This window comes from Osmerus eperlanus, chromosome 7, assembly GCF_963692335.1.
Source record: "Osmerus eperlanus chromosome 7, fOsmEpe2.1, whole genome shotgun sequence".
NCBI classification, from domain to species: Eukaryota; Metazoa; Chordata; class Actinopteri; order Osmeriformes; family Osmeridae; genus Osmerus; species Osmerus eperlanus.
Window position 1 is genome coordinate 9,331,721 of NC_085024.1, and position 25,403 is coordinate 9,357,123.

General features: G+C 41.5%; 2 protein-coding genes across 2 annotated transcripts; both read right to left on the reverse strand.

Moving 5' to 3' along the window:
* Positions 1–895: 895 nt before the first annotated feature.
* Positions 896–2,060, reverse strand: LOC134023813 (uncharacterized). The gene is made up of 2 exons (XM_062466174.1): positions 1,476–2,060; positions 896–1,375 (listed from the first exon to the last, which is right to left on the reverse strand). The coding sequence occupies exons 1-2, from the start codon at positions 1,617–1,619 to the stop codon at positions 896–898; spliced, it is 624 nt and encodes a 207-aa protein (XP_062322158.1). The 5' UTR covers positions 1,620–2,060.
* Positions 2,061–3,967: 1,907 nt separating this feature from the next.
* Positions 3,968–6,736, reverse strand: LOC134023814 (uncharacterized protein K02A2.6-like). The gene has a single exon (XM_062466175.1). The coding sequence runs from the start codon at positions 6,734–6,736 to the stop codon at positions 3,968–3,970; it is 2,769 nt and encodes a 922-aa protein (XP_062322159.1).
* Positions 6,737–25,403: the final 18,667 nt, after the last annotated feature.

The window sequence follows — 25,403 nt, forward strand, 5'->3', positions numbered from 1 at the left end:
CTTTTTTTGCAGTACCTCTTACCCCCTCCTCGTCTCCTGACTGTACCATGGCAGGACAGAAGTTCACAATGTTCCAACAGCTCCTTTTAAAGTCCCTGTTTCTAAACAAAAGTATATTCCATTTAAATGTTTTGCATTAGATTCATTTAGCGGATGCTTTTATCCAAAGTGACGTACAAATAGTGAATTAACAATAAACTGCAAAGCCTCAAGAAACACAAGTGCGGAGTATTACAGTTTTTCTTGATTGCTTTGATGCAGCAGTCAACTCAAACTCCACATTTTCAAAACAGTTAACACACAGTCCGAAACTGTGGCACTCATGGTCAAAATGTCACATTTTGTTTGCAAAGGGCTCTAACCGTGCCAAAAGATTTAAAATATGCAACAAAAGCAAATTTTGCCTTCAAACACCACAACTTGCAAACAAGTGTATGAGCTCTTCCAATCAACCATTACACAGTGAACAACAAAATATAAAATACAGCACTCAGTGCAAATCAGTGCACCATTGGTTGTCATTGTAGCCCATTACTGTATGTAGCTTTCATGCCAGTGCCATTTGGTGTCAAATTTGCCTTCTTGCAAAGAATTGGATCCAGAATCAGAAATGCTTTGATGCAAATTGTATTGATTCCATTGATTCTTATTTTCAAACTGTGGCTGAAAACTGAAATACTGTAAATATTACACAAAATAAACCTAAATAAAATCTATTAGAGTAAAGTATAAATATGTATTACTGTAGAATATAAGAAATAGCCACTATTGATACTCAGTCTCTTCTGTCTTGAAGATGGGGCCTCATCCACATCACATTCAATATCCTCTCTTGCAATGCACTGAGGGAAAAATCTTCTTGCATGCCTTATCCAACCTTGACATTTCTCTGCACCTATTTCTGGGGCAGCACCTTCCACCTCCAAGCACTGAAGAACTCCTCTATGGGATTAAAAAATGGGGTATATGCTGGAAGGAACTGCATCATCATCCGAGGGTGTACTGCAAACCACTCATTGACAAGGCGAGAGTGGTGGAACGCCACATTGTCCCAGGTGATGACGACGAAGAGTGGCATGCCAGGCCTCAACAGCCCTCTCTCCTCAGGTGGGATCAGCCTGTCATGAAGTGCATCCAGTAATGTTATGAGGCGCTCTGTGTTGTATGGGCCAATAGTGGGGATATTGCATAGGACACCATCATTGGAGATGGCAGCACACATGGTTATGTTGGTGCCCCTCTGTCCTGGAACTGCTATAGTGGCCCTGTGCCCAATGAGGTTCCTTCCACGTCGTCTCACTTTGCAGAGATTGAAGCCGGCTTCATCAACATAAATGAAGACATGTGCCCCCTCAGCTTCAAGCTCCATTTTTCTCTAAGTATAAAAAGGCAAAATTACAATGAAAAGTGACCAGTTGACTCTAACTGCATGATATGACAAGGCATTACAGTATACTGTAGTAATGTTTCCTTACCTCCACATATTGGCATCTGGCCTCCTTCACAACGTCAGAGTTCCTTTGAAATGGAACTGTATACAGCTGCTTCATTGCCATATGGTTCTTTCTTAGGATGCGGTCAATGGTGGGCACACTCACATTGTTGATGTTCCTAAACATGCCCTGATCTTCAATCACTGCTGTCCTGATTTCACGCAGCCTTATGGTTGTTTGCCACAACCATGTTCACAATGGCTGTCTACTGCTCAGCACTACGTAAACATTCTCCCTCTACCACCAGAGAATGGCAGCCTTTGGATTCTATAAAGAATACATGTAATGGGAATGATGGAACAATTACATAAAGTATGTCACTGAAGAAATTTCTGTATATACTGTACAGCAACATTACCTGTTTTCCTGTCGAAAAATTCTGACAATGGATGCGACAGTGCTTCTGTTCAGAACAGGTTGGACTCTTTGTCCAGCCTCTCTAAGTGAAAGGCCATGATAGATAATGTGATCAATAACAGTTGCCCGAATGTCATCAGAAACCTGACCCCTTCCAACTATACCTCCACCTCGCACTCGGACTCCTCTTCCTCGGACCCCTCTACCTCTTCCTCTCACTCTCACCTGTATTAGACCTCTTCCATCCATGTTGGCAAAGAACAACACAGACGCTGCACCTTTTACGTAAGCCCTGCAGACTGTCAAACAGGTGCTTCAGTGCTTTCATACTGATGTAGGTAGTTTCCAAAAGTTAGGAACAGCTGGTTTCTGTTTGGTTACCATAGCTAAAACAATGGAGTTTGGACTGCTTGAATGACATCCGTGTTAACTGTTTTGCAAAAGGGTGGAGAAAATTTGTTAATCCAATGAGAAAGTGTTAACACATTTGCAAGAGGTGTCCTCTGCTCTGCTGAGACAGTGATTATGAAAACCGAGTGGATCCCAGTTTCTTTAAACAGGTCAAAGCAATCAAGAAAAACTGTAACTGTGTTTCAGTGTTTAGAGTCAAGGAATGGACTGTGCACCAGGCCCGGTGTACAATGACAATATCTCAACTACTATTCAACAATATCATCTCAACGACATAGTATAGTACAACGAGAAGCATGTGCATGCTACAAACAACAGGATGGGAATTACAACATGCAGAGAAGGGACACATTCGCAGGTACCACAAGAATGTACTGCGGAGTGCTGCTTTGGGTGCCCTTACAGTGCGTTCACACTGCAGCGGAGCGGGCGGCGCGTGGCGTCGGCTTCCAATTCATTTTCAATGAAACCAGGCGTTGACGCTCGCGTAGGGCATTGTGGGAAGGCGAGCGGAGCGGAGCGTTGCAAGTTGGATTTTCTCAACTTTATGTAAATGAGGAGCGTGAAAACGCTAGCGTTGGCCAATCGGATTGTTTTCTTGTTTCTTGTAACGTAGCAACCTTTGGTCATGATAAACATTTCTAGGTTTCACAATTTCAAGATGGAGGAGAAACTTTTCGTATGTGTCTGCACACCCAGTTCTGTTCAGAACAAAGTTACTAATGTGACGAGCCTGAATTTAAAGATTACATTAAACTAATAATGCATGGTGCATGGTTGCCGATGTCGTCATTGTTCCTAGTGTGTTTTTATAGCCTACTTTTAAATTCAGTCTCGTCACATTACGTGACTGTTCTGTGCCATTGCTAGCCCAGCCTACAAACGACTGGTTGAGTGACCGGTGGCGTAACATGTATTCTACTGTAATCTTGCACTAGTAAAATCTTGCACTTACATAAATGTTGTGTAAAAGGGCACACTATCATTTATTGCGTTAAGGGGCACCCTGGGCACTCAAACATATTTCACAATGTGAATGGCAGACAGTAGGGCACTTGTTCTAATTTTTGCCACTCTACAGAGCATTTTAGAAATTATTTTTCAACCCTGGGGGCACCAGGCAGTCACCCCCTGAGTCTTCCAGTGGGCCTGGATACACCCATTGTAAAGAACTGATGTCCACTCAATAAGTATAAGTGCAAAGTTCTCTATTGAACAAACGTGAAGGTAACACACAGGCAGGTAAATCCAACTTATCACTTTAGCATCAACATAAGACTAACGTATCTCGCGTGATCTCATTACCGGTGACGTCACTCATAAGGTCACATATACATGTACACATTATATGACATCTCCCCTTTTTCAGCTTGTTTCTTTCTCTCAGAACAAAACAAGACAATTACATTTCCTGACTAAACATTCAGAAGATACTGCTTTCATTAAATCAGCAAGACACTGATATTACTTAGCTTATCAAACACTAAATTATCAAAATCTGAGCATTTTATCAATTAGATCATTAGAACATTAGCTTATTTCACAGCTTCAGTAAACTTTTAAATTCACAGAATCAACAACCTTATTTTTTTCTCTTTCTTTTCTTTCCCCTCCCCACAGTCCATAGCTTAATTACTGAACAAAATAGCAACATACAGCACAGTGAACATGTGACATTCTTTCTTTTTTTTTTCTCTCTCTCTTTTTCACAGATTCAGTCTTTCCCCAGGTTTACTCTGTCTGCCAGACCGGGTATGAAACAGTCCATTCTGTGGGTCTGGTGGTTTAACACTTGCTGTTGGTGAGGTAGTGTCAGTCGAAACTGGAGGGTCGGGCTGCTGTCCAGCAGCTCCCTGCTGTAGTCCATCTGGAGCTAAAGGGTGTGCAGCTCCAGCTGTTTCAGGAACATGTTGCAAGTGACGGCGGTTGCGTCGCAGTGTTGCACCCTGGGGTGTTTCAATGACAAAGGATCGAGGTGTGATGCCTTCTCCAGTGACAATGGCGGGTGTTTTCCAGGACTTCTGATGGTCCAATTTCATGAGGACCGGATCACCTGGTTTTAGTGGTGGTAGGGGTCTGGCTCCATGGCGCTGATTAAAGTAGAATGCTTGTTTCTGTTTTTCCATTGCATCCTTATTCCTGACTAATTCCAGATCAGGCCATCGAGGCAGAAGATTTGCCTCCAGAGTCGGAAGAGTTGTTTTGATCTTCCGGCCCATAAGCAGCTCTGCTGGGCTCACGCCTGTGGTGGCGCAAGGCGTTGACCGATAGCACATAAGGGCGAGCAGAGGATCTTTCTGCTGTAGGATTCTCTTTGCGGTTTGTACTCCTCTCTCAGCATGTCCTTTCCCTTGGGGGTTGTGTGGACTAGAGGTGATGTGCATAAAGTCAAACTGTCTTGCAAACTCTTGAAACTCTTGGCAAGAGAACTGAGGCCCATTGTCTGAAACGACCTCATCTGGACAACCAAATCTTCCAAACACTCCTTTCAGCTTTAAAATCACCTGTGAAGCAGTGGTTGTTGGCAGGTGAAGTATCTCAAGGAACCGGGAGAAGTAGTCCGAGACAACAAGGTAGATGTGTTTGTTATGGTCACACAGGTCAATGGCGAGTCTCTTCCAGGGTCTATCAGGTAAAGGGGTTGAGATCAGGGGTTCCTTTCGCTGTGCGGGTTTCATCTCACGGCATACCTGACAAGACTGGACTTTGTTTTTAATTTCAGATGAGACGCCGGGCCACCACACAGACGCATGGGCCCGCTCTCGGCACTTTGTCAGACCTTGATGTCCGTCATGTATTCGATCCAGGATGTCTGCTCTCATGACATCAGGAATCACCATGCGGTTTCCTCTAATGATGATCCCGTTGTGTTCAGACAGTTCATTTCTGATGGGAAAGTAGTCTTTAATCACTGCTGGATCATTGCCTATATACTCAGGCCAACCGGATCTGACGTACTGCAACACTAACTGAAGATTGTAGTCAGCTGCAGTAGCTGTCTTTATGGCCATCAGTTTATGTGGAGTAGCTGGCATATTATCAACAATGGCTGCTATGTAACACGTTACATCTGAGTGAGTGTCAGCCTCTCTTTCTACGTACTGTAGCGGACTTCGCGAGAGTGTATCTGCCACTGTCAATGTTTTTCCAGGTGCGTATTCAGCTGTTGGTTTAAACCTCATCAGTCTCATGAGTAGCCTTTGGCATCGTATTGGCACATTGTCAAGGTCCTTTTTGTTCATAAGTGGCACCAAAGGTTTGTGGTCTGTGACCAACTTGAAGTTTTCAAGGCCACAGAGGTACTTCTCGAATCTCTCACACGCCCACACACTAGCCAAACATTCTTTCTCAATTTGGGCATATCTGGTCTCGGCCTCCGACAGACGACGCGAGCAGAATGCCACTGGTTTCCAGTCCTTGTCGTGCAGCTGCAGCAGTACCCCGCCAATGCCATAGCTGCTGGCATCAGCTGATACAGCAGTTGGTCGGTTCACATCGTAGAATTTCAGGACTGGAGAGGTAGACAGAATGTCTTTCAGGCGCTGGAATGCCTCCTGTTGAGAATGGTCCCACGTCCAAACTGACTTGGATCTTAACAGTTCATATAGTGGCTGGCCCACTGTTGACAGGTTTGGGATGTATTTCCCTAAGTAGTTAAACATACCCAGGACACGCCTTAGGTCATTCACATTCTGTGGTGGAGGGAGCTCACGGATTGCTTTGACTTTATCAGGGTCCGGCCTCACGCCTGATTTGTCAATTACCTGGCCCAGGAAGTGAAGCTGGTCTTGTCTGAATTTACATTTTTCTTTGTTCAGCTTCAGTCCGGCCGACTCAATCCTCTCCAACACCTTGCTGAGACGCTGGTCGTGCTGCTCAGGAGTGTCACCATACACTAGCACATCATCCATAAAGATTGCCACGCCTTCCAGGCCGTTGAGCGTCTCCGTCATCTTGCGCTGAAAAATTTCAGGCGCGCTCGTGATACCAAATGGGAGTCGTTTGAAGGCATATCTCCCAAAGGGCGTTATGAAGGTGGTTAATTTGGTGCTTTCTGGGTGGAGAGGAATTTGCCAAAAGCCAGAGGCGGCATCCAAAGATGTGAACATGGTTGCGCCACTGAGCTTTGCAGTGATTTCCTCTGCGGTAGGAAGGACATATCTCTCTCTACGTACACCTTCATTTAACCTCTTCAAATCCACACAGATACGCACTTTTCCATTTTTCCGTGGGACTGGCACCATTGGTGCACACCAGTCTGTAGGTTCAGTCACGGCTTCTATCACCTCATTCTCCTCCATTCGCTGCAATTCTTCTTTTACTTGCTGCAACATGGGCAAAGGGACGCGACGGGCCGTGTGCACTGTGTATGGCTGTGCGTTCTCTTTTAACAGGATTTTAACAGGTTCTGTTTTCAAAGTTCCAAGTTCACCGAATGCTTTGTGAACTTCTTCGATGCGCTTCACAAGCCCCATCGATGTTGCTGTGTCTCTGCTCAGCAAGTTATTTGCTCCTCCTGCACTGCAGCGTGTGCTTCACCCTGCTGGTGAACTTGGAGTGTGACCTCTTCAGACTGGCGAACGTTTTGAACGGTTTGAGCAAGCGTCAGTTCAGCCATCAGTTGCAATTTGCGTGACAGTTCTTTATCGACAATGCCCACAACAATCCGGTCACGGATGTGCTCGTCTCTGTTCACGCCAAATTCACAGTGTTCTGACATCTCATAAAGGGCTCTGATGAACATTTCAGCTTTCTCACCGGGCCGCTGCACTCTCTGGTGAAAACAAGCGCGCTCGTGAATCACGTTGCGTTTGGGATAGAAGTATTCGTCATATTTCTTTAACACAACGTCAAACTTTTTCTCATCCGCTGCATCCGCAAAGTTGAAAGATTTGAAAATGTTCTCAGCTTCACTGCCCATGGCATAAATCAGTGAACTGACCTGAACTTCGCCACTCTCTTTAGTAAGTTTCGTCGCCATCCGAAATCTCTGGAAACGTTGCTTCCAATCTGCCCATTCATTCGGTCGGTCGAAAGCAAAACTTTCCGGGGGGTTAAACTTGGCCATCCTTTCGAAGCAATGTGTTCATCAAGCGCTTCTGACACCATGTAAAGAACTGATGTCCACTCAATAAGTATAAGTGCAAAGTTCTCTATTGAACAAACGTGAAGGTAACACACAGGCAGGTAAATCCAACTTATCACTTTAGCATCAACATAAGACTAACGTATCTCGCGTGATCTCATTACCGGTGACGTCACTCATAAGGTCACATATACATGTACACATTATATGACACCCATGGGGACAGTATATTTCACCTATAATATTGGAGAAGCCAGAAGGAGAGGATGAAGTAATATAGAGACTTGTCAACATATAGGCTACTTTAAACAATGAAAATGCTTTATACAATTGAATACAAAGTCTCCTTGATTCTTTGTGTTTCAAGATGACCTGGAAAACTGATGATAATATTCAGGTACTGCTTTGGAGCAAGGTACCCTTCATATCCTGTTCAAGAATGTCCCACATGCAAAGACACACAGAGATGCAGACAGACTGAACAGTGGTCAAGGCTTGGCTACAGTGAGTTTGCTTCCTTGTGTGTGATTCCAGCAGACTACATAATTTACATTTAGTCATTTAGCAGACGCTCTTATCCAGAGATACTTACAGTAAGTACAGGGACATTCCCCTGAGGCAAGTAGGGTGAAGTGCCTTGCCCAAGGACACGTCATTTTTGCACGGCCGGGAATCAATCTGGCAACCTTCTGATTACTAGCCCGATTCCCTAACCGCTCAGCCATCTGACTCCCTAATCTAGGCCTACCTACATAGACTGCAGTCTACTACCCTTATTTCTACTATTATAGTCTACTACTCTCCTTTCTACGAAGGATGGTAGGATAAACGCTCTTTGTATCATCTTTTTATAATTGGTTGTAACTTGTCTACAATATTATACAGAAAATAAGCCGCATTGTGTACAAGCCGCACTTTATAAGTAAACAATGTTACCGTTGCGCGGACTATTAGTCATAAATGATTACTTTTACATACGGGCAGAAGCTGCGGACAGCTTGGATAGCGATCTAACTAGACAACATTCCCAATCAGGGTGAACACTCAAATTATCTAAACTATAGACCATAGCATTACACATATCAAAACAGAACAAACACAACAATAGAACTTCAAACAATGCTTATTTAACTAAGCTAATGCCCTTAATTTAGTAGCTTTTCAGCTTCCCGCTGGGCATTCTGGGTACCAAGAGCAATGCACGAGTATAGGCGATCTTACAGCATTGTGTAACGGTTACACACTTCGGTTGTGGATACTATGTCCAGAAATGAAGCCAAGTCACTCATTTAGTGGCAGAATCCATTGTTATGTCTACAAAATTATTTTAGATATATAAGTTTAGCTAGCTTGCAAATCCTGAGGATAGTATCACTTATCACAACCAAAGGAGTTAATGTATGGAACAGCTGCAGTGAAGAGATGAAATTATGTACAACAATGAGTAATTTTAAAAGACTATTTAAACTGAATATATTAAATGGATACGAAAAGGACTCAAGGTGATAGTATTGTATACAGGTTCCTTGGTCTAAATATTAAGTCTAGTATGGAGGTGTTATTATTTGTATTATTTTTTGATTTGCTATAGATAGACGGATATGAAGAAGATAGATGGAAAAGAAAGAAGGAAAAAATGTGAATGTGTATGCATGTATGTATGCATCTGTAGCTATGTGAATGCATGGGTTTATGGGAACAGTAGGTAGGTAGATTTACGGTGTATGTAAAGATGTATGTATAAGAGAAGCATCAAATTGTTTCGTATTTAACTAAAGGATAAAAATAGAGAAAAGGGGTAGGACTTGAAAAGTTTGTTATGAACTTCTTCCTACTCCTTTTTGAACATGGGAATTTCTCATTTGAATTACTTATATTAATTTTGGAAGATTATGCTGAGAAGTACATGACCTTATTAAGCTGTCATTTTAATTTTATATATGTATGCATGTCTGTATATATATTTTTTTTACATGTTCAAAGAAACTACGACTACTACTAGCAGACCTTTCTATGTGACAACGGACAAGGGTGTTTTGTCCCTCGGGAGTTGCCGTAGGCTTGATGCTCAAACAAGCCCCCACCCTTCGACCCTCGGCTTGAAGCAACGGCCCCGGTGGATGTAGGTGGTATTGCATTTCGTGTTTGACTTCCGACTCTTTTCATTCTATTAACTCCAGTCAACATTTACAAAACTATCTCCCCCAATAATTTTTGTTCGATTCTCGAACCGGCTCATACTACTAGCTTTTTCATAGAAGAATTTTTCCCGATTTTTGCTAAGTTTTAAACCAATCCGAAATGGGTAAACTAGCACCCCATTTATTTGCTTACGTCAATAAAAGTTGCCTTCAAATGTGCTCGCGGATACTAACAGGGCACGAGCACAAAAGTTCACATTGGCCGATAGCCGATTTACTTGGAGCTGAAAGAAATGGCTTGAGTTGCCTGCCCTGTTGTAGCAAGTTTAACAAATGGTTGTCACACATACATGAAATGTTCTTACAGTTTTTATCGATTGCTAACACACATTTTTTGAAAGCCTACCCCGATTTCTCAAAACTCTAAACACAAACCCCAAAACCACTCACACAAAATTCAAAACACTTCATAACTCCTGCAAAATGCTACTTTGGTTTCAAAACAATGTTATGTCACCTCAAAATGGTATTTTGATTTCAAACAACAAACACAGACTATTATTTGAGTAGACTTTTCAAGCATCGATTGAACACTGATGTACTCAAGTGAAAACACTACGATGAATGGGAAAACACCATGTATGAAGGCCTTATCAGGAGCATTTTGCCTTTTCATGTTCAGTGATACCATAGGCTTACTTAGGCTTAGTACATATTGTTATACTGTAAAATGTAACTGTAAAATGTTTTTACTCCAATATGAAACAACACACAAATATACAGTAACAAAAATATTTATTTGTTTCAAAAGTGAAATAAAGAATAGGCCAGTACAGTCAACAACAAAGAAGAAAAGTAAAATAAAAAAATATATACTGTAAAACACTGTAAAAAAGGAGGACAAAATAATTAGGCTGCATCCTGTCTTCGGATCCTGTCTGGCCAGAGGACCTCATCAACATCACAGGCTATGTTCTCTGGCCAGACAGCGGGGAAAGTAACGCCTGGTGTGGCGAATCCAGCCCTGAAAGGCCTCAGGGGCTATATTGCCACATGCCTCCTCCATGGCCTGTATCAGGGGCATCTGCGCCTGCGGATTGCGTTCGTATACCTTCCATCTCCAGGCAGAAAAAAACTCTTCTATTGCGTTTAGAAATGGAGAGTATGGTGGGAGGGGAAGCACCAAAAACCGTGGGTGGTTGGTGAACCAATTGTGGATCAGAGCAGCCCGGTGGAAACTTACATTGTCCCAGATAACAACATACCTGGGCTGCTCTGCATGGACTATTTGGTCGGGTGGAATAAGTGTGTTGTGGAGTGTGTCCAGGAATATGAGGAGACGGGCAGTGTTGTAGGGGCCAATGATTGAGTGGTGATGGAGGATGCCGTTGTGGTTTATGGCAGCACACAGTGATATTCCCTCCCCGCTGGCCAGGGACATTGATAATGGTGCGTTGTCCAATGATGTTTCTGCCCCTGCGCCTTGTTTTGGAGAGGTTGAAACCAGCCTCATCAATATAAATAAATGTATTCGACTCCTCAGCTGCCTCTAGCTCAAGAACTCTCTGAAACAAACATGACAATATTACAGTAGTTATCAGAAATAGGCCTACACATTGTTGTAAAACACTTGAAAATACTGTAACATTGAATTGGATTACAATATAGTCCACTAATGTGTCAGTGCTACAGTAATAGGACGCAATCAGCTGTAAGAATATATAGAGTAAGACTTACTTGCACATAGTCATGGCGCAAATCTTTGACTCTGTCAGAGTTTCTGTTGAACGGCACTCTGTATATCTGCTTCATTCTTAGTGCGTTCTGCCTCAGAACACGGTCCACTGTAGCCTGGCCAACTGTGAGAATGTTGGGGAATGTGACTTGGTCATTGATTATTGTATTCCTTATTTGTCTTATGGTTAATGCGTTATTTGCCATAACCATGTTGACTATTGCTGTTTCCTGTGCATCTGAGAAGGTACGCTCCCTCCCACCACGCCGGGGTAATCTTTCAGTTCTGCAAAATGTACAAATACAGAACAATGAAAAATACTCTAAATACAAAAATACAACCGTTTTTCTGTCATAGTAGGCCTAGTATTTCTTACCTATTTTCTCTCCTGAACGTCCGTATGATGGATGCAACGGAGTAGCGGCTAATATTTGGTTGCACCCTCTGGCCTGCCTCCTGCATGGTCAAACCATGGTTCACGACATGGTCGACCACTGTGGCCCGAATTTCATCAGTGATTACTGCTCTCCTTCCACCTCTTCCTCCTCCTCGTCCGCCTCCTCGTCCTCCTCTTACCCTTACTCCTCTGCCTCTCTGAAATGCTTGTGCTTCCATGTCGTTCATTGCTCTCCAAACCAGGAGCTCACCTATGTCCCTTATATTGCTAAAACCTTGATTATAAATTGCACAACAGCCTTGGAAATTGAAGTTTTATTAATTGAATAACAATGTGTTCTGTCTGAAAACAAGGATCTTTTGGCATGGATGAAGTGTTAAAAATAAAGAGGATTGTGTGTAGTGTTTTGGAGACTGTGTGGTTTACCAATTGAAATCTGTGTTTAAAGCAGATAATTGTGTGTTGTGTTTTGAGGAAAGTGTGGCTCGCAATTGAAATTTGTGTCTAAAGCAGCAAAATGTGTTTATAGTTCAGCAGAATTGGTTAAAAGAGTTGGCACATGAGTTACAAGTTGTGGTGATTGTGTCATATGTTCCTATTTTTGTGTGTTAGCAATCGATAAAAACTGTAATATAGTTTATTCCCGTTATTTTAAAATATATTTGATTTTTCGTAAAAACGTTCATGACATGATGGCAAATATTATATTATGTTAAGCGTGAGCATAGATTGTTGACATGTCTATCTGGAGCAAAGACGAAGATTAATAGTACTTTAACTGATAACCACAATAGGAAATGATATATATATTTAAATAATATTAGTCTTGCCTTCAGAAGCTTTTGTTAAACACACTCAGTATTCTTTTTTTGATCGTGTCAAAGCCAGACTGCTTTTGTGGGACAATGAAGGTCCTCAGTGACTATGTTTCACCCCCACTTATATCTGATGGAAACGTCTTGTATATAGTTCTGTTAATATGCCCCTTTCAAAGGCACGTTCAATAAAGTAGATTATATTTTAGACACACTTCTCAATTTATTACATTATTACCAAGTCTTGTTAGATCACGTTATATCCATTAATAGGCATTTGGGTTAACCCTACAAAACCAATTGGTTTTGTAGGTTGAACATATAAAACACAAGCCACATTTCTACACTGATGTTAAATTGAAGGCAGTGTGATTTTCGTGGCATTTCGTTTGAATATAAAGTTGACAGTAAGCTATGGTAAGTCTGCATTATGGAAGATTTCTGTTACAAAAATAACTATTAAACTTTCTTTGCCTGGCGAGAACAACGACGGAGCTAAGTGTTCATGTTAACAGTTTATTTAATCCGATACAATGCGTTGGAAATCATACTCAAATCACGAAGAAAAAAAACATATGTGAGGAGTTACATCTAGAATAGCCCTATAGCCTATTTGGCCCTATAGCCTATTTCTAAAAACAAGTGAAAGGAATACTATACAGTGACAGCATACATTTCTGTAAAGTTTGCATCATATCTCAGATTCTTATCGGACTTGTACCCCATTCTGCCACTGCAATGCCTTAGCTCACACGCTCGCAACCATATAAATCTATGCTCGCGACTGGTTGTCGCAAAGTATGACGTGTACAGCTAGTTGCAAGCATGCACGAGGTCTCGGAGCTAGGGAAAAAAAGAGCCACTGTTTAAAGCTAGACCGGAAGAGTCGGAAGTGGAAAGATGGCGCGGTCCAGTTTCGTACTCTCGCTTGCCTCACTGCGCCACTGAGCACTTTTCATAGAAATGAATGGGGACGCCATCTTGCAAGACAAAAGTTGCTTCCTCTAGTTATATTAACTCTATGTGCTCAAAGCATTACGTGAAATCAATGAGGGCTGTTCGAATGGCAATGTCAAGAAGAGCAGTGGTAAAATACAAGTTATGAAAATAGACCGCGTCCGTGTATTATTGTCCACAGGATCATATACAATTATATCTAAAACGAACTTACAAAGAGCTCGGTTAGACTGCCAAAGTTGAATTAGTAATGTTAGCGATGCTAGAGTTATTTTGTTAGCTAGCCTAGCCTATAACATTTCACTGGGTCTTGCAGCTTTTTGATTAACTGAAATTATTATGAAATGTTATGTTCTACTAGCCATTTGCCTACTTTAGCAAGTCACTGTATTTCCAAGCCCTGATAGTGTAACTGAGACAACACAGTAAATAAGTACTCTTTCAAGTAATAAGCCCCGTTCAAGTGTTGAGCATAAAATTAGCTGCACGGTCTGTAGAGATCTTGAGACGAAGACACTTTTTTGTTCTAAAACCGGACTATAAACCGCTTTGAAATATAAGCCGCACAAGCACAAGAAAACTGTAAAATCGGAGTACAAGCTGCGGCTTATTTTCCCTAAAATACGGTAGACGCTCTGCTTAGTTTCTAAGGCCTTATTTTATGTCAATTAACCAAAGGCTTTTGAAAACAGTTAAAGTGACATTATTTCTTAACTTGTTTATTTAAATTAATACATTATTTGGAGATGAAGTAAACACGTAAATTCATTCATGTCTGCACTTCAAAAAGTCTGCACTTATGTTTCCGAACAAAATGCTTTGCGCGCAGGAATTTGCTTGACAGAACTGTCTTTTGACATTGTGTTTCTGCCTGTTTGGGAGTATTTGCAACACATCTTAGTTTAGCTCGACCTTTAGCCTGACACGGAGCAGGCTAGTTCCAAAGTATAAATTACCTTGGTTACGTAGCTAGAACTAGAATAAGCCACCTAAATGGAACGGAACTCTCGCTGAAGTAAGCGAGACTTGACGAAATAAGTCTTGCTTTTCCTTAACCTTTTAAGGAGTGAGTTCTAAATATTACCGACGCTTCTACCAGAGTGAGTTATTTTTCCAAAACGGAAGCTAGCTAGTTTTAGTTAGCTTCCGTTACCTAGCAACCTAGCATAATACTCGTAGCAATGCTACTACCTGCTAGTGTTACTTGTTAGCCTCCTAATTGTAAATTTTGAAGCCATACTATAGCGTTTGTTATATAGTTTTTGTCTATCGGAAAATAGTCGGTTGGAATGTTCAGAATCACACGTGTGACGGTACTCTGTGGGGCCCGCTTTAGAACATATGTGTGACGCTACTCCTTAACGGGTTAATCAACGTTGATGGAACACCCCCTTGGGGAGGCTGAGGACTCGGTGAAATCAGGAGAGCCGTCGGAAGGAGAACTGTTCTATTCTCTGTACAGGGGTCACAAGACCTTTCTGGATGATCTGAGGGCATATGACACACACCGGTAGGCCAGTAAGGAGGGAGTTACAGGAGTAGTTAGATGGGAGAGTACTGTGGTCTGGACAAACAGCTGGGTGTTGTGTAGGGAAAACTACAAGGTCTGCATCGAGAGACAGAAATGTGCTTCTAGATATCAAGATTGTCATCAAGGAAGGCACCTACTCTTCTTGCTGGATGATAACACAAACAGATGAAGAATTCCATTTACCTCTCCCTTTTTCTCTTATTAGTAGTGGTGGGCCGTTATCGGCGTTAACACACTGCGACTCTTATCAGCGATAAAAAAAAATATCGCCGTTAATCTATTCTCAAAGTTGGGTTGGGAGCTGGGTCTATACTACGCAAGCTATGATGACTTTCACCTTGATATTTTAGCGCGGATGTATACCTTGCACTGTAGGGGGCGAGAACCAGTCTTCGAACCTGTGTGTATGCCTTGTGAAATTATCACATCAAACGTGACGTGCTAACATGGATGCAGCTATGAAGCCGCCTGGTTTGCTTCAGGGAAAATGTGTTTTTAAGAAGCTTCCCAATGGAAACCTCGACAAGACTAAGGTTGTTTGCACCTTGTGCTATGCGGAATTAGTTTACTGTAGGAGTTCTTCCAGTCTCAAATACCACCTAAACGCAAAGCATCCCTTAGCTAATGCGGAAGATGCTGGGCCAAGCACTGATGTAGCGCAGGGGAAGAGTCGTCGTCAAACTACGATGTTTGAGTGTAACCGAGGCAAGCCCGTCAGCACAGCTCTATCAGCCAAGCTAACTAATATAATAAACAGTTAATAAACACAAGTACATCTTATTGAACATAATTTATTTTCATCACCAATTATCATAGTAGAACAGCTTTCTCAAGCATTTTGTGATGCATTTTGGAAACAGGAGATGAGCTCCTGGTCTAATGCACCACCTGGCTTGAGAAACCCGTTCTCAAAGACTTACTTTTAGTCATTATTTGCGTAGCACACATATTCTGAATGCCTTCGGCGGAATTCAAATGAGCCATTTTAATCTAGATTAATCTAGATTAACGCCAAAATTACAGTGAGATTAGTCTATGCCCACCACTACTTATTAGGTATCTGTCTCACTCCCTCTCTCACCTTCTTCACTCCCTATATCTCCCTCCCCCTGTTCCGCCCCCCCCCCCTCAATTTATCTTCCTTTAGCTCTTTGTTTCTCTCGTTTCCTCTCTATATTTAAAGCTGGTTCCTCTCCTGAGAGAGAGACACGTGAGGTGGCCATGAGGAATGTAGCTGCTGGTCAGACAGGGATGCAGGAGTGGCAGGTGATTTAGAGGGAAAGCGAGCGGACAGGAGAGGAGAGCATTCCACAGTCTTTACTACCACACCACGGGGAAAGGGAGGAAAGGGAAAAAAGTCTGAAGGATGGAAGAAAGACACCAGGGAAGAAAGGAGGGGAAACGGGCCCTGAAACATCTATCCCTTTCTTTTGTATTCTTCATCAAGCCTTCCTCAAGTCTTCCACAATATGTGGAGTGTCTGTTTAGGGTCAATATTAATTGAATGGAACTGTCCTACTGAGACAAGAATAAAATATTGAATGTATGCAGTCATGACTGCATTATAACATTATTTTAAAGGTCCCATGGCATGCTGTTTTTGGATGCTTTTATATAGGCCTTAGTGGTCCCCCTAATACTGTATCTGAAGTCTCTTTCCCGAAAATCAGCCTTGGTGCAGAATTTCAGGCACTTTGAGCAGTCCCACAATGAACTTTCCTTAGGACGTGCCATTTCTGTGTCTGTAGCTTTAAATGCTATGAGGAGGAGGGAGGCGGGGCTAACTGCCATGCTTCGTAATTTGCAAGCCATGATGTCTCTCGAAGAAAAACGCGCTTGCACGGTCGTAGCTCATTTTCTCATTGGCGGGCCAAATTCTCTGGGCGGGCAAAGCAGAGAAAGGGGAGGTAACCTTTCCCCTTATGACGACATAAGGGGAAAGGTTCCAGATGGGACCGTTTGAGCTTTCATTTTCTCAAAGGCGGAGAAGAATACCCAGGGCTTGGTTTATACTTATCAAATTTTCTAGCCACTGAAGAACCAAAGGCAGGCTAGGGCAGGGGTTCCCAATCCTGGTCCTCGGGCCTCCCTGCCCTGGATGTTTTAGATGTTTCCCTGCTCCAACACAACGACCATTCATTTGAATCAGGTGTGGTCCAGGTGTGGTCAGGTGTGGTCCCAATCCTGGTCCGAGGACCAGGATTGGGGACCCCTGGGCTAGGGGAACTCATATTAATGTTAAATAACCTCATAAAGTGACATTTTCATGCCATTGGACCTTTAAAATCCACTTTCTTTACGTGTTTTTTTCTTCCTGCCATCATTGTCTCTATCCCTTTCTCTCATTTTCTGTCTCACTCACTTTTTCTACTTATACTCCTCTTGTCCTTGAAATATATACTCACAACACCTCCTTTTTCTTTATTCCACCGTCTCTCCTTCCCCCTTCCTGCCCAACTAAATTTGTCTCTGCTTATCTGGGAAAAGCTCTCTAAAATGCATGGCCAAATCCCACGGATTTGGAAAAGCTTGTGTCTTTTTTCACTCCTGGTGAGATTGATGACCTGCATAAGTGCTCTTGTTGCCTCAACTTATTAAACACATTCATCACTCTGTCACTCAATTATTACAGTTTTTCACAATTGCTAAAACACTAAACCCCATTCTCTGAATCAAATGTTCAGTGGCCTAAACTCATTTGTCGAATCAGACTCTCTTTTGGCAAAACTCTAAACACATTTTCATTCACTAAAAACATTTTGCACTGTGATGCACGTGCTGCAAAATGGTAAACACAGACGGCAAACAGTAAACACAACTACAACACAGTTGTCATCTGTAAAACAAAATGAATCAACATTGTTCACACTTATTTCTAATGGTTTGGGACAATGTCAGCTTTCACCGTGGTGTCCGTATACGAGAATAGTTCAACATCAACCAACATTTTCTACTGTAAATGTTTGCCTTCCACCATACAGCCCTTTTCTCAATCCAATTGAAGAGTTTTTCTCTATGTGGCGGTGGAAGGTCTATGACAGAAACCCATATATGAGGGTAAATATCGTACAGGCAATGGAATTAGCCTGTGGTGACATAGGTGTGAAGTGTTTTCGAGGCTGGATCCAGCACACCAGAGGACTTTTACCCTGTTTACCCCTTAGTTCTATGCTGACAGTACTAAGTTTAATATAGTGTAATATTTTAAATCAAATGTACAGTATTTGTATGGCCAGAGGGCTTCACATACGCCCATAGAACTGTCCCTCAGCCAACCTCAATCCTCAAGAACGACAAGGAAAAACTCCCAGAAAAACTCACTAGAGGAGAAAAAATTTAAGGAATCTTGGGAGGAGCAATTCAGTGAGGGATCCCCTCCTCCAGAGACGGATGGCGAAAGAGAGGTGTAGAACACAAGCTAAACATAGTCATACATCATGAAAGTGTCAATGGGTGTTGAAACACCAAAATCCAGTGTTTCTAAATCCAAAATCAATTTTCTTTATTGCTACATAAATGCATTTACGTAAATTAAATGGTCTTTACATGTAACTACATGCCCTGGATGCTGTGTTCTCAATTGTTTTGTGTTGTGTCTAATGATTGCTCCATAGTGTTTATATATTGATTTGCTGTGTGAGAGAGAGGGAGAGAAAGAGCTGGACAAAGAGGGGTACACAAAAGGGTACACTAAACTGTTGGCTTTCTGTTGTTATGTTTTCTGAAGGATTAAATACTATACTCCACCAGGCTGGTGTAGACATCCCTCCCCTTCTTCCTCCAGCCTCCTCGCCTCTGCTTGACCCAGGATCTGATGAGTCACATGAGAAACCATCAGGATCTTAGTGTGTCTTAACATTGGGTCTAACTGCGAGCCTTACATCATCAGTATTGAGCTGTACAGTAAATGGAACCTTTGATGGATGGCCGCGATGGTGAAGCCAAACCGGAGACAGCGCTTTCAGCATAATTTCCTTTCAAACGCTCCGCAACCTTCTGTCATTAAGGTCGTCATTCGGTATTTGGTTTTAAGGAGATGTTGAACAAGTGATTTAAAGGGATGAGGTATTCACATTTTATATCCAAGTGACGTGTTTCTGCACAGCTTTGCTAAACTGCAAGTACATTATTTTTTCTTTGTTAACCCTTGTGTTATCTTCGGGTCATTCTGACCCATCAGCCGTGTGACCCACCGTCGTATTGCGACAAATTTACCTCATACAAAAACAAAGTGAAGCATTTTCTTTTAACCGTTGGGCTGTCTCAGACCCCCCACATTGCAAAGGTTAAAAGAAAATTATTTTTATTAGTTTTTGTATTGGGTAAAACTGGGTAAACACGATGGTTCGTTATGAACCTTTGGGTCATGTGACCCGAAGGCAGCACAAGGGTTAAAGTAGTTTTAGGAGTTCAACTGAATCAAACACCCCAAAATATGTCTAATGTATTTTATAAAAATATTGTGAATTTTCAAAATGTATCTTTGATCTTAGATTTTTATATTCAACAGGTAAAAGGTTTCAAAATCGTATGCAACTCTCTGTGGTTTTAATTTTCTCTATATGGCCTGTTTGCAATACATCCCACCACATGAGCAAAATGTATGGATTTTATCAAATTTATTACAGTTTTTCACAATTGCTAAAACACATTCTTGAAACAGTCACCGATTTTCTCAAAACTGTAAACACAAAACCTCATCTTCAAAATGATATACACTATCAAGCAGTCAGTAAACAACACAGAAAAAAATTGAAAACACATTGTTCAAAACATATAGTTCTGAAGGAGAAGTACATTTTTACGTAATCTCAAAACAAATGTCATATTTATCCGTCATTGTCTTTTGATGAACGACAACATGTTCTATCATAGTAGCTCAAAATGTATCAGAAATTACTACTCTGCTTTGCTCTTTGCAAATTTTTTTGTTCTTTCTCCATCCTTGTACCTCTATACAGTACTGTACCCTGCATCTCACTACTCACAACTCACTCTTGTTCTTTGTTGATATGAACCTGCAACCAGTCAAAATCTATTGAGCAGTCAGTACTGTTACTGTAACAAATGGAAAGCACAATGTTCAGGGCCATACAATTTGTTCATTGTACAGTATACAGCCTACAATGCACTGTACTACAGTATACAATACTACAGTAAAAGGGACAAAAATCTAAGGAGTAAACATGTGATCAATGTGCTTCTTCTTGTCTTTGGGCTGGGTCAGGCCAGAGCACTTCGTCGACATCACAAGCAATATTTTCCCACCTTCAACAACCTGTTTGCTCTCTGAACTGGCTTATATTGGTTTGGGCTGGGTCAGGCCAGAGCACTTCGTCGACATCACAAGCAATATTTTCCCACCTTCAACAACCTGTTTGCTCTCTGAACTGGCTTATATTGGTTGTGTCACATCATTTGAAACAAGTGAAATCAATTTTGAGTGGTTGTGTTTTGTCAATGACATGTTTTCTCTATTTGTATTTGATTGTTGCCATTTGTGTTTACCAGTATGGATGACATGTGCATTAGAGTGCAGAATGTGTTTTGAGAATGAGAATGTGTTTAGAGTTTTGCTGAAAAGTCTATGTGAGATCTGCAAATTGTGTTTTATCATGTGAAATGGTTTAAGGTATTGACAACAGACTGCACAATTAGCTACATGAGTTCAGGCAACTGAGAACTTTGTTCAGCCGATGGGTTTTAGTGTTTTAGCAATTCAGAAAAACTGTAAGACCTATGCCTTTGGCACTATTGTATCGGTTTGCCAATTTCCAAGCTCAGGTTTACATACCGTATACCCACCCACATGCAAACCCACACGTACACACACCCACAAACATATTTCACACACATGTAGACACACATATACACACAATCTTGTATCAGTTCCATCTGCATCTCCTGTTCAGGGCCATGGTAGCCAGCAGCAGCCTGCTCTAATTGAATGCTATATGCCTTATTTTTGGACTGGATAACGATATCTACTTATTATATGGTCCAATCAGGAAATTCAGTAAGACAAGTCCCTTCAAACCACTGCCAACAGGAATGTCTGCTTTTCAGACGGTTTCTGAAAGGACCAGATATGTTCTGTTTTTGGATGACCACATGTTGAACGGGTCCTGGTTTACCCTGAGCGTCTCATACAACTATAGCCTCACCACGCTGACACCCACTCCACTAGACTGACCTGCCTCTCTGACTCCACACACTGCTTAACTGCTAACCTCTCACTTGCTCATCCCGTGTGAGTTTTAAACAGTGCTTCCTGTGTTCATCATCACCAGCTTCACACAGCATGGGGAGCTGACAAGAGAACAACAGAAAAAGGGGAAAAAGAGAAAGAGGGATAGAAGAAGAAGGTACTTTAAAGGACTGAGATGGAAATACACACAAATTAAAGGAATGAGGTTTAGTATCAACATTACGATGGCAGTTCCCTCCCAGCTCCCTCATGTTACTTTGGAAGAAGCACCTGTTTCATAAAAGGATGTCCATAAAGCCTTCACACAGATAGAAGGTGACGGGGAAGAATGCACACATGTGTTCCAGTTTCCGAGCAGACACGGGTGAATAGTTCACGTCATGTAACAACAAAAAACGGATGGCAGTGTTTACTATTGGAGGTAAAACTCAATGGGCTGCTTTGGATATACCAGGGATGAATGGGTGTTCATAGGGTATATGTGTCACGTCATGGTTTCTATGAGGAAAGGCATTCAAGATGGTTTGTCAAAATACGGACCTGTGGGCTATGTGTGATAAATGAGCCTGTGACTGAATAAGGATAAGCCTTTAGTTTATTAGCTTAGCCTGTGTTTAGACAAGCATTTGCTAAACCTGGGCTGATCCTTGGATGTGGGGTTAGGCATTCACACTCTCAAGTCAGTGACAAACATTTCACACACAGTTTGTTGGCTATTCAACATTAGCATTCCACCAAAACGAGTTCAGTTCAGGAGTTAGCTAGGGCTAATGTGCATCGAGCCAGTTGTTGTTCTGTCTATTTGGCCTACCTTGTCCTATTTTCCTACTGTAGCAAAACTATAGGGCTAATCCTAACCTTAACAGTGGTTTGCTCGCATGCAGTAAGCCCTAGTAGGACAATGTTAGGACACCAGCAGTGTTGCCTAATCTGGTAGTAGTTGCACATAGCCTTGCTAAGTTCTGTGTACATAAAGTAAACCATAGTGTGAAAACACCTTATGGGGCCTGACTGGCTCGATCCCTGGAGAGGATAGGCCTTGGTGAGAAGGTGAACTGTTCCTCCAGAGTCAGTCTAATTGTTGTTAAATGGGTAATTCTATCCCCATTACCAGGGACCAGCACTCTCTCCCTCTCTCTTTCTCCCTGTCTCTGTGTCTCTCTCCCTGTCTCTGTCTCTCTCTTTGTTTAACTTAGCTGAAAACATTCCAGGGGTTTTCCCTGTTCTACATAACCCAGGCAAACTGACTGCTCTTTGGACTCATTGGGTTTCTTTTTTCTCTTCGCCATCCTTTTTCTTACCACTTTGTTTTCTTTATGTATTTATGTATCCACTACATTCAACAAATTGTACCTGACAGAGTTGGCTTCCAACAAGCTAGTTTGCCTCACTATCTAATATCCATTGAGCAGGTTAATACAGCGTACTACTAACCGTACCCCACTGAAGGTTGTCAGTAGGACTATTTGAATAAACTACAAATAAAGTATGTTATTTCTGAAACCCTGTGGGGTAGATACAGTTTTGGTTCACTGCATCTGAATTTATTTATATATTTTGCATATACAAAAGTGTAACAGCTTTATATTTTTTAAACAAACTCCTTGGTAGTAATCCAATTTGTAAGTTGAAATTGCAGGCATTATATTATTACTGTATAGTATATAGTGTGTACAATTACCAGATGTCAGTGTATTAGCACAATCATTAAGTTGTTTGGTGTATTGATGTCTCAATAACATTTAATAACAAGGCAAACACTGTAAGTTTAGGTAGTACATACTGGGTGTGAAAATGATAACATTTGGAAAGAAAAGTCCTGTCCTAACAAAGTTGTGAAACAGTGTCTTTGTGCTCTCGGGGGGGGGGGGGGGGGGGGGGGCTTTAGAAGGCTTTCACCATGGCATGGAAGCTCCTATTGGGTCAAACAAGGTGTCAATCGAAAGGGCAGAGTGTAGCGGCCATCTTGACACTCTGCAATTGTAAATATTCGAAGAAAATCTCCTTCAATGAACGATAAAAAATCTGCAAAAATTGAATTGGCGAAGGCAGAATGACAAAACAAGATCGTGGCTATGTGCTTAAGTAATACATTGTTTTGGACAAACTACTTGACATGGTTAGATAGTTTGGACCTTTGGGAATGTAACCAGTCCATTTTTGTTTGGATATTTTGCATACATGGACCATGCTGAACCTTTTAGGGTGAGTAGAATCATTTGCTTTTGCTTTGTTTACATATTTGTGACTGGACAAAGACGTTGGTAATACTTGCTGTTGCGAGTTGATCTTGAAATGGTTTCCATAAGTACAAGCACAAGAATCGTAGGTTTCCAATGATGTATGGCATGTGTAGCAGTCAAAAAAATATATTTGTTAGAATTTAGTGCTAGTAACTGGGGGAGGAGGGGGCGGAGTTTCCGTCCCGCGGGCAGGCCCACCATTCCATGTCAAAACTCTTGATAAAGCCAGAATGCTCATTGTCATTCACAAGGTGAGACATTGATGTGTATATAATAGTTTTGGGATAATTTCTAATTAAATTAGTTGTTTATAATAGAATACGCGACCACCAGCTATGCTAAAGAAAAGCTAGCAGCATTTCAACATACCTGAGGAGTAAGTTTAACCAATCTACACCGGCCTCACACACCCCTCTAAATTCACTCCTCACACCACAGCTATCCTAGCCTCTCGGCTGCAGCTAACCTGATGATCCGGGTCACAGCACCAATGTAACAGACATGGCCGGACCCCCGTCGGAGGTACACTCGGACGACGTTTGCCCGCACCTGGGATCGAATTTGCCACTTCCAACCACTACCAGGTACGCCAACAAAAAACGAGCAAATCGCTGGCGCGGGTGGCCTATTACATACCTGAGGAGTGTGTTTCACCGATCTGCACAGGCTTCATATATGTATTAAAAACAACAATATATGATTTAGTGTATCTGCTGCATGTGTACAATATGTTTTCTCCTTCCATTGTCTCACAGTTTCTTCTCTCCTACTGTGGAGTTCTCTCTGTCTACTTACTGCTAGTCTCACAACACAGCAACATGTGCACCTGAAACTAGTTTGGGCATCTCAGAATGGGAAAACTAGACTTTCGTAAAAAGTGGCTACATAACATCTGACTCAGTCTTGAGAAAGTAAACATAAATGTAATGACAGGGATTTAAACTGATATCCGTTTTTGTGTTCTTTGTTCACTGACAGATTTGGGAAACATGATCCAATGATTATAGTTATTATTACACTGAGAATAACCAAACAAAGACACTTCATCTAATATGTTATTGTACTTAAATAAATAAAAAAATCAGGTTTCTAAATGGAGAAAGTCTGTCCCTCATCAAATGTAATTCAAACAAACAGGACTGGTTACATTTCAGTCTCATGGTTTCAGAGGAGAAAACCAAAACTCCTGGTTTTGAAGGTTGGCCAAGCCAACCTCAGATTCTCTAAGATTTCCTGTCTTTCACTCTTTAGCATCTGAGGCCAAATCAGGCAGCAACAAAGATAAGATAAGGGTTTGACTACTTAGTTGATAAGGTAATGACCACTTAATTAAAGGCACACTAAACCTTGTAAACATTTTTTTAAACAATAATAGGATTACAATTAAGATTATATACATAAAGATTTGTTATCTTTTTTTACTTGTGGCCATGTCAATATTGTAATGAATAACTTGGTTGAAGCGTTGCATCTGCAATGTTCTCATACTTTCTGCTACACACTGTAAACCCAAAAGGTAACAACTCATTTCTTAAAGTGGCTGTAAAGCAGAACTGCAAATGAGTTTCAAGTTCATCACACCACAGAAGAATGTGTTGTTAACTACCCATCCAAATTCGAATGAAAAAAAAACACAGACAAGTATGTCAAATTAAGCTTTGAAATCGTGAGAATTCTCTGCTTGATAATGGGGGGAGTGTCGTCTGAAGGAGCTGAAGCTCCGCCCCCTCTAATTTATTGAATTTAGCAACAACAGCAACAACTAGCTAAATCAATTGCAGATATCAGAACAGACCTACCTGCAGTCTCTGAGTGTTTTATGTGTTAATTACTTTGTCTTTGCTTCGTAACAAAATGCAGGTTATATATATATATATTTTTTTTTATTGTAAGACCTAGTCCTAAAGCAGAACTGTCTGTGATCTGACGTAGATAAGTGGCTGTGACGTAGATAGGTTGGGTTTTGCCCCGCCTATACAAAACTGAAAACAGGTGTTCAACGGTCTAACTCCACATTTCAGTGTGACAA

What these genes read in the sequence shown, in the direction of transcription:
- LOC134023813 (XM_062466174.1), bottom strand. Translation starts at nt 1,619, where the DNA reads ATGTTTAGGAACATCAACAATGTGAGTGTGCCCACCATTGACCGCATC. An exon ending in CCAGATGCCAATATGTGGAG is followed by an intron (nt 1,376 to 1,475) that starts GTAAGGAAACAT and finishes TTTTATACTTAG; the next exon opens with AGAAAAATGGAGCTTGAAGC.
- LOC134023814 (XM_062466175.1), bottom strand. Translation starts at nt 6,736, where the DNA reads ATGGGGCTTGTGAAGCGCATCGAAGAAGTTCACAAAGCATTCGGTGAA.